Below are 9100 nucleotides of genomic sequence, written 5' to 3'. Positions count from 1 at the left end.
TAGGGAGCGCGGCCCCCAGCCAGGTCAGTCTGCGTGTCCTGGGCTAGTGGTGGCCTCTGGTCCTGTAAGAACGAGGCCTCTGCCCACTCTGTCCTGCTCCTGTGGGCACGGAGCCACACCCTCTGCATCAGCCTCTCCCGAGGCACAGCCAGCACCCCACCGGGCACTGGCTATGAGGTGCAGGCCGGCGATACGTGCCCTGCTCGCGGCCCCTGTCCCCTTCTCGGTCTCTGGCAGATGCAAAGATCCGGCAAGGGACCCCAGGGTCCGGGGTGGAGCCCGAGAAGGAAGGCTCCTCAGCCATGTGTGGCAGAGAGCACCCAGGGGACACGGCTGTCCGGAGCGCCTCCTTGGGCTCTCGTCAAGGAGGAACTGGAACTGCGGCAGGCACGGCTGAGTCAGCTCGCGGCCCCTGTCCCCTTCTCGGTCTCTGGCAGATGCAAAGATCCGGCAAGGGACCCCAGGGTCCGGGGTGGAGCCCGAGAAGGAAGGCTCCTCAGCCATGTGTGGCAGAGAGCACCCAGGGGACACGGCTGTCCGGAGCGCCTCCTTGGGCTCTCGTCAAGGAGGAACTGGAACTGCGGCAGGCACGGCTGAGTCACCAAGCGCAGCTGCCAGACCGCCAGGCCCAGCCGCAGCAGAAAGGGGCAAGCAGCCCGGCCGCCGAGCAGCGGGCCGTGCTCCAGCTGTTCCAGGGCATGCAGTCAGGCTCTGTAGGGCGATCCCGCCAGCCGTCCACACTCCAACTTCGCCCCCAACCACTTGGCCTAGTGCCTTTCCTGAACCCCAAATCTGAGCTGCTGCTTCTCCTGTGATCCCCCTTGGCCATCATCATCACGCCAGCCCTGGGGACGCAGTTGCAGCTACCGCTGCTGGTCCCATCCAGCCCAGTAATCGGCCGAGGGCAAGGTCCCGGCTCTCCCTTCAGTGCTATCGCCGCACCAGGCCGTCCGGCATGTGCTGTTGCCTTAATGCACACTCCTCATTCATCCTTCCAGTGGTCTCTCCAGCAAAGCCCATAACACACACCTGGATGCCGCTTGCTGCAAACTCTGCAACGGACTTGAGAAACTCGACCCAGTCTGCTATCTGGAGAAGCCAGATGACTGGGACCTTGGCCCTAGCTGCTAGGGCGACTGCAGCAGCCACGTACCCCACAGTGTGACAGGTGCTGGGGCGACTGCGGTGACCACGTACCCCACAGTGTGACAGCTTCCACGGAGAAACAGATCGATGGCTGATACTCACCGCCTTTCTCTGACCTATTGTAGAACGTAATATGCGATACATTATCTTCAGTCCACTTAACTGGAATGTTCCATGTGTAACTAAAATTTTTAAAAAAGAAAAATTTAGCTTGTTACTAAAATATGTAATTTTTAAATGTCAAGAGTAAAAATAGTGAAAAGGCAGTAGACAAGGAAATTCTCCTTCAGAATGACCAGCTGGTGTTTCGACTGTAATCAGGTGCCGAGCATTGTGCAGCGATGAAGGTAGCCCGGCTTCTGTGAGTCTGCAAAGTGTGCAAATACCCACTAAAGCGTTAGCCAAGAATGACAGTGATTATTTTAATAAAGAGCCTTGAAGCTCTGAGGTGAAGACGTCTCTACACGGCGTACATGGAAAACACCACATTGGAGCACCAAGCTCGCACCCACGGGTAGCCTGCAGCTTCTGTCAGGGAACATCCAACGTTTTCCGAACTCAGAAGACAGACCGTGAGCCTGGGAGGAGCGAGCATGTCTCCGAGGTCGCGGGAAATCACAGCGGCACCACCTCCCCAGGGTGCCACCTCCCCACCACCACCCTACAGTCCTGCCACCCCACCACCTCCCTGCGGTGCCACCTCCCCGCCACCTCCCCAGGGAACCACCTCCCCACCACCTCCCTGGGGTACCACTTCCCTGGGGTCCAACTCCACACCACCCTGCCACCTCCCCGGGACACTCCCTTGTCCCCCTGCCCCTCCCCCAGCCTGCTCCAGCACCCACGCCCATGCCCACAGCACCATTCAGAACCTGGAGGGCTGTGAGCTGCACCAAGGCCCTGCTAAGCAAGTGCCCAGGGCTCAGGAGGCCCTTGTTCTCCTTAGCTGCTTAGGATCTCTCCCAGAGGGGTGCGTGAGCTAGCAGCCTCCTCTGTTACTAAATCGCCAGGGCGAGACACCTCCTGGGGCTATAATCCCGGCTGCTGTCTCGCCCTGCTGTTGGGATTTTGGGCACGTGTGCACACGCCTGCTTCCCAAGCCCCCGGCAAGGATCAGAGCAAGGGTTAGCCTCGTGGGATCAGGCTCCCTCGACCTCCTAGGTTCGTACTCAGCTGTAGCATAGACTGGGCTGTTGGAGAGTCACCAGGCACCTTTGCACGGGAGATATGGAGAAATACACCACAGCTTTCCTGACGGCCTAGTTCTTAACACTTCAGTCGCAAAACCCACCGGGACCAGCAGATGGCATCCCGGTTACCTGACTGGACTCCCACATGGCCGACCACGGTTTGAGTCCTAAATCCAGCAGCTTAAAAGTCACCCCGGGCGCATGTGCGTGCGTGCCCAAGATCCTGAGAGGAGAGTGGAGAAGGGGTTGCAGCGTGGCCATCCCCCTGGGGGTGATTTCTCGCTTTGTCTCTCTCTGGTGAGCACAAGCACTCTACAGCAAAAAAAATCTCTCAAAACAAACCAAAAAACTCATCAAAGAGGCTTTCGACAACCTTTTGGTGGTTTGCGGCCATGGGTCCCATCAGAAAGTGCAGGATTTCTAAAGAGTTCTGTGGGCCTCCGGCTGGCTGGGGCCCCTGGAGTTGGTGTGTCGGCTACACGCAGTTCCCTAGCAGAGAATCAGGGTGGACAGTCCCCTTCTTCAAGATATGCGACAACTGACGCTGTGCAGAGGGGACACGCTGCTGCGATCCTTTGCTCCAGCGAAGAGCTATGCAGGTGGGGTGTCCCTCACGGCCCTGGGGTCCCGTCTCACAGCAGGGCACATCCGGCTGCTTCATGAACCCCATTGTACATGCTCTCTTGGCACCGAAGCACGCCACGCTTCTCCCGCGCCCTCTGGGATCCCTCTGTGCCCATAGTAGCCAGATCCCAGCGGGCTCTCCCTGTGGATGACCAGGACATGCCCTCCCCGAAGGACGGCCCAGGCTCCCCGAGCGAGCAAGCCCGAGGGCCCCGGGGCTTCACATTCTTCCGGACACAGCCCTTAGCCACGACTGCCGCGAGCAAGTCTCGTCATCCACACAGCAGGACACCCTGCGGTGTGACCCTCCCTGGCCTGGAACCCCTGCAGGACTGAGCCCAGTCTGCCAGGACCCACTTCCTACAGCGCCAGCCGGGCTCCCTGCTGTCCCCACTCCCTGCCAGTCTTCCCGAGAGTCTCTCCCCCATGGTCACTGCCACTCGAATGACCACTGCAGGATCTGCTTTCAGGGGAGACACCCCCTGCTCCTCGCATCCTGTCCGCGGGTCTCGCCCCTGCTCTGCGGCCTGCTCGCAGTTGTGCTGTCTCCCCTGCACAGCCGCAGAGCAGGGGGGGAGTGGGGCTGAGTCACCACAGCTGCCTCGGAGCCTGGTCTCTGGGTCTGGGCTGCACTGCCTGGCCACGGCAGAGGGCACGGCCCGTGAAGCCCTGCTCCGAGGTCTTCGCGAGCATCATTAGGACAGAAAGAGAGGAGGTGACGCCGTGCCCTCTCAGAACCACAGGGTCTCGTCTCGTCTGAGCTGGGCACAGGGTCTCGTCTCGTCTGAGCTGGGCACGGTGACAGAGCTGTGAGCACAGGGTGTCAGGAAACGGGAATCATGCACGCCGAATGAGGGCCTGGTCAGCAGGCTGTGGTCAGAGTCCCCTCGCCCTCTGATAACTCGGTAATGATGGCAAAGGACCAGCAGTGACACGGGGCCGAGGCAGCTGGATCCCACGTGACCAACTCAGTGAGATCTTCATTTGGATCTCGGGTGGGAGAATATTGGAATACCATGAAAAGAAAATGTACAAGCGTTAAGCTCCTTAAAACCTAAAGAAGGTCAGCACAGCGGCGTGGAGTTTGAGGCGACTGGATTCCGCAGGGCCAGCAGTGGGAGCCCCCGACCTGGCAGCTTAAAAGCACACCAGGTGGGGTGTGCACACCCGGAATCCAGAGAGGACAGTGGGGGAGGGGATTGTGCCGTGGCCATCCCTCATCAAGGGTGCTTTCTCACTTCCCCGCTCTCTGTTTCTGGTAAGCACATGTGCAAATTAGAGAGAGAGAAGAGAAAAAGAAGTAGTAAAAACGACGTAGAGGTCAACACGTTTCTTGCTTCGGTATTTCAGAATGGCACCCACCATTCTCTCTGGAACCCGGGGCTGCGGTGAAGCCTAATGCCACGCCTGTCTTCGCTTGCTGGAATTCCAGAGGCCACAGCGAGGGCTGCTTCTGCCTTTCCCTCTGGCACGTGTACAAAGCGCCCTTGTGGCCCTTATTCTTTCTTAACTTAAGTTGCCCCTCGAGTTTCCATTTCCGGCTGCGTCCTTCACACGGTTTGTTCCTGTCCACATTGCCCTGCTGCTCTTCTTCCGGGGCTCCATAACACACCCACTCCCGTCATGGTCCTGACCCTCGGGTTCCTTTTCTTCTTTGTCTTTTTCTTTTCTTTCTTTCTTCTTTTTTTCTTTTTAAAGGAGTTTGCCATAGGGCACACGCACTCCCCAGAAAGAGAGAAAGAGAGAGAGAGAGAGAGAGAAATCACCCCGTGGGGGCATGGCCATGCCTCAGTCCCTTTTCCTGCAGTCTCCTCCTGGATTTGGAGCACACATGCACACGAGTCCGGGTGATTTTCTAGCCAGCATGTCTGGGACTCCAATGGCCATTAACCATGTGGGAGTCCAACGCCTTAACCACCACGCCACCTACTGCCCCCAGGCTCCCTTCTTGCAGCACGCTCATCCCTCTGAGCAGTGGTTCCTGGGAAGAATGGACTCGGACCCAGTGCCTGGCCTGGGTCCAATCTAGAACTCCGCCTCCAGGGCCTTTGTCCCCTGCGTCCTCGCACCTTTGTACTGGGGCGGGGGGCACGAGCTCAAGAGCAGGCCCTGAGCAATGGCAGGTGTTTCCGCCGGCACCTGCTTCTCTGCAAAAAAAGGCTTACCCGAGAGCCGAGGGAGGCTGGGAGGGGTCCGCACCAGAGTCCAGCAGAAAGCGCTTCTGCGACACGTTCCTCCGGCCGCTCACGGTCAGCACCGGGTAGCCCATCTGCGCTGTCCAGGTGTCCATGACCTCCCTCACTGGCTGGCCGCTCGCCTAGACAGGGACGCCGGCCCAGCCATTAGCACCGGGGGAGGATGGGGTGCACAGCCGCAGAGTGCACCGAGGCGTGTCCTGGGATGAGCCCCCTTACCTCCTCCAGCGCTTCCCAAAAATCTGACGTTTTCGCATTCTTGAACTTGTGTCTTTCCAGGTAAATCTGTGCAAAAGACGACCAGCGTTTCAGAACCCGCCTTCGCTTTGCTTCTCTGCCCGCAGAGCGGGGCCTCTGCTGGGAGCCGCGGAGCCTGCCTTGCGCCCGGAACCCGTGGGCTGCATGTGGCCAGTCAGCTCCTGCCCCAGCCACTCACTCTTCTTCTGACCCCCAACCATGTGAAAACAGTGGGAACCTTTTCGAATTCGTGGACCTTAAAAAATTAGGACGGCAGGTGGGATCTGGCCTGCAGGCCACAGTTGGCCTCTGCTCTGAGGAAGCGAGTTGCAGTCTTCTGACTAGCCATCACGGTGACACGGCGGGAGTGAGTGAACCCAGGAAAGCACCCACTTTAAAGGCTAGGTCTTCGCCCTTCAAAGATTTTGAAAGCATAGATTTTTAAGTTTGAAGTCCCTCCCCGCCGGCAATTCTGTCTACAAATCCTCTCTGTACGCAGGTTTCCGGACTGACTGAGATCCAGCCCAGAGAAACTGTCCAGCCTTCTCTCGATCCTGTAGCTTGGGGGTCTTCAGGAAAGTCTCCGAAGTTGCAATGGCCCCGTTTCTACTGCGGGATCTTCCATACCCGACCTCGCCTAGTGGCTGAGGGCGCGGGATCCCATGGGTGACCACTGTTCTAATCCTGGTGCTGGCAGCTTGCAAACCCCGCCAGGTACATGTGTGTGCGTGTCCCAGACCCCGCCGGGATGGAGCAAGGGTGCAGAGACTGTGGCAGCGCCCCACCGCGGTACCTTCTCCTCCTGCTCCTCTCCCCCTTTCTCTGTCTCTCTGTCTCTCTGTCTGCAGGTGCACACGCTCTCACAGTTAAAGTAAGAAATAGAACTTTCTAGAGTGTGCTTAACGACAACGTTGCACATACTTCACGCCGTCATATCACTGCCAGCAGCTGCTGTACCTGAATCGGTGTCTTTCCCGTCTCTCTGCTTTTTAGGCACAGGGAGAAGCCTGGAGGAGGGTGCGGCCAGCTCGGCCGGGGCCTCCCCGCCAGCTCTTTCCATGAGTGCGCTTCTCGGCACGGCCACCAGAGGGCAGGCCAAGGCCGGGAGCGGGAGCGCGGCTGTCCGCGCAGGTCAGGGCTCCCGCAGAGCAAGGATCCGGGGCTGGTCCCCTGCGTCTGGCAGAAGCAGCTGGAGAGTGCCCTGCACGGTCCAGCCAGAGCTGTGTGCTGTGCCATTCCTACCGAACAGTGCCTTCTTAAAACGAGTGTAGAGAGCACGTTTGCATACTCCAGCGCCTTGCGCTTACAACTGTGCACTCTTGGAACTATTGTAGACGGCCCTTAAATATTAGTTCTCACAACTTCCAGATTTTGGAGGATTTGGAACCCTGGATCAACGTCGGTGGTTCTCATCAACGTTGTTCTTGCCCTTTAAATCGCAATTTCTCGCTTCTCCCAAACAAGGCTGCCTGTAAATTACACACAGCACGTAGAATGGGGCTAATTCCGTCTTGTCTGGGTTAGTGCTTGGGCGTTCTATATTTTCTTGCTCTCTCTCTCTCTTTTTTTTTTTTTTTTGAGGTGTTTGCTATCGAGTGCATGCACTTGCCAGAGAGACAGAGACAGAGAGAGACAGAAAGCAAGAAATCACGCCTTCAGGGGGGATGGCCATGCCACAATCCCTTCTCCTCCATTCTCCTCTCGGGATCTTGGGCACGCACACACACGCGCCTGGCCTGAGTTTAAGCCACCGGGCCTGGGACTTGAACCGTGGTTGACTACATGGGAGTCCAGCGACATAGCCATTATGCCAACTGCTGTTCCCCCTGAACGTTCTATATTAAGCTTCCTTCTTTGCTGTAAATGATCACAATGGAGTCGTTCCAGGCACAACTGCATGCTGACCTGGTAAGCCCTGGTCCCCAGTGGCGGCTCTCAGCCCGCAGGAAAAGGAAGAAATGGTGTCTCTCTCAGAAATGGCCAGAGAAGCCATCTCTGCCCGAGACCCTGCTGCAGGGCCGACCCCTCTCCCAGGTCCACCTCTGGAAGGGTCACGTTCAGCCTGGAGACTCCTTCAGCTGGCCCCCTGGCTTCCTCGGGTCCTGGACCTGTCTGGCCATGGGGCTGGGCTCGGGGAAGGTGGCGAGGTGGTGACAGAGGACAGTCACCTGGCCGTCCCCAGACCCAGCGCCTCACCAGAGCAACGAGCAGTCACCTTAGCAGAGGGTCGTGTTAGCGAGAGAGGGCCGCGAGCCCCTCCCAGAGTGCGTCGGACCGGGCGGCGCGCACACTGGCTGGGAGAGGATGCGGGGCACTGGCCCAGCCCGGTCTGTGCTGACCGTGCCTGCCGTCTGAGCCTCGCTGGTGCGCGAGGTCGGTCGGAAGGAGAAGCGGCCGCTTGGTGCTGACCCATCCCGCGTGCTGTGTGGGGTGTGGGAACCAGTATCCGCCAGTTCCCAGCACCAGCGCAGTCCCGGGGGGAGAGGGACAGCGCTAACTGGGGACCCTTCCTTCCGATGACACCTCATTTGTTTAACCCGACAGACTGGTTAGGAGCCGGCGCTCACTCTTAAGGCCCTCGTCCACATGGCGGTGCTCGGTCTCCGCCCACAGGCCTCCCCACCTGCTCCCACCGCGTTTGGGAGCGTCTCCTGTCGGCTCTGTGTTCTTGCCAGTCACTACGAGCAACTCCCCGTGGGTTCATCTGACGATCGTCTTCCAGATCACCCAGCACGTGTGATGTGCCCTGTGAGGCACTGGGCGGCAGGCGTGGGCACCACGTGGGGCCCCCCAGGTGCTCACGGCGTGGGAGTCAGGCTACGCGAGTCCCTGGGTGCCCCCAGCTCACCAGCAGATCACGTGGCTTCTTGTTTGCACCCCACATCCAAGCAGGGCGTTTCTACTGGTGGACAGGAGGGAAATGTCCCGATGTCCTCCATTACTCTAGAGCCAGGCCTTCTAGAACTTCCCCTCTGAGTGGAAGGGCACCTTTTCCTTTCAGAGTACTACGGAGGGGCCAGATGCCCCACGTAAGGACACAGTGGACGTGAGAGAAACAGGTGTGGGGAGCCACGTCCCACACAGGCGCTGGCCCCGTGGGAGCTGGACCCGGGGGAGCTGGTAGGGTGCTCCTGGGCCCTGTGGGAGCTGGCCCTGTCAGAGCTTATTAAAAAAATCCCTGCAGGGCCAGCAGGTGGCATCCTGGTTAAGGCACTGGATTCCCCCATGGCCAACTGGGGTTCAAGTCCTGGACCCGGTGGCTTGCTTTCCTGCTTTCCCTCTCTCCCTTCTGTCTGTCTGGTGAGCACACAGGCACTATTTCAAATTAATAAATAATAATCACAACGAATGAAATTAAATAAATAAGTCTTCTACACAACCTGTTCACTCTGCCCTGTGAGCCATCTGCTGAGTGGTGACCACAGAGCAGCAGGGCCACGTACCAGGCCCCTCTTCCTGCTGCCGGTCTGTACTCTGGGATGAGGAGGCAGAAAGGCGTTACCACTGTCTTGGCACTCGCCCGCGCGTATGTGGGGCAGTGAGTCCTACCTGGCAGCCCATCTGAAACTTCTCCGGCGTTATCCAGTCTTCAAGCATTCTCAGAATAGATGCTCCCTGTGACGGGAAAGACAGACTGGGTCACAGAGGGCGCGCGGGCACAGTCGGCCACCGCTCCGCGCCTGCCGCTGCACCCCCTGCCCAGGGGCG

The 9100-nt window shown here is 58.8% G+C and overlaps 1 protein-coding gene across 2 annotated transcripts in view; it reads right to left on the bottom strand.

The window, feature by feature from the left end:
- ENPEP (glutamyl aminopeptidase) overlaps nt 1–9100 on the bottom strand; it is a 50274-nt gene that overhangs the window by 15475 nt on the left and 25699 nt on the right. For both annotated transcript variants that reach the window (XM_006162249.2, XM_006162248.2), the window contains exons 8-11: nt 8942–9007; nt 5375–5440; nt 5126–5277; nt 1249–1328 (exon numbers count right to left, since the gene is read on the bottom strand). In XM_006162249.2, coding sequence (XP_006162311.1) covers nt 1249–1328; nt 5126–5277; nt 5375–5440; nt 8942–9007 — 364 coding nt within the window. The remainder of the gene's footprint in view (nt 1–1248; nt 1329–5125; nt 5278–5374; nt 5441–8941; nt 9008–9100) is intronic.

Source organism: Tupaia chinensis, unplaced genomic scaffold (genome assembly GCF_000334495.1).
Source record: "Tupaia chinensis unplaced genomic scaffold, TupChi_1.0 Scaffold139767_1, whole genome shotgun sequence".
Classification (NCBI taxonomy): domain Eukaryota; kingdom Metazoa; phylum Chordata; class Mammalia; order Scandentia; family Tupaiidae; genus Tupaia; species Tupaia belangeri.
The sequence above is the reverse complement of the archived record's forward strand: the minus strand, read 5'-3'. Positions and strand labels throughout refer to the sequence as shown.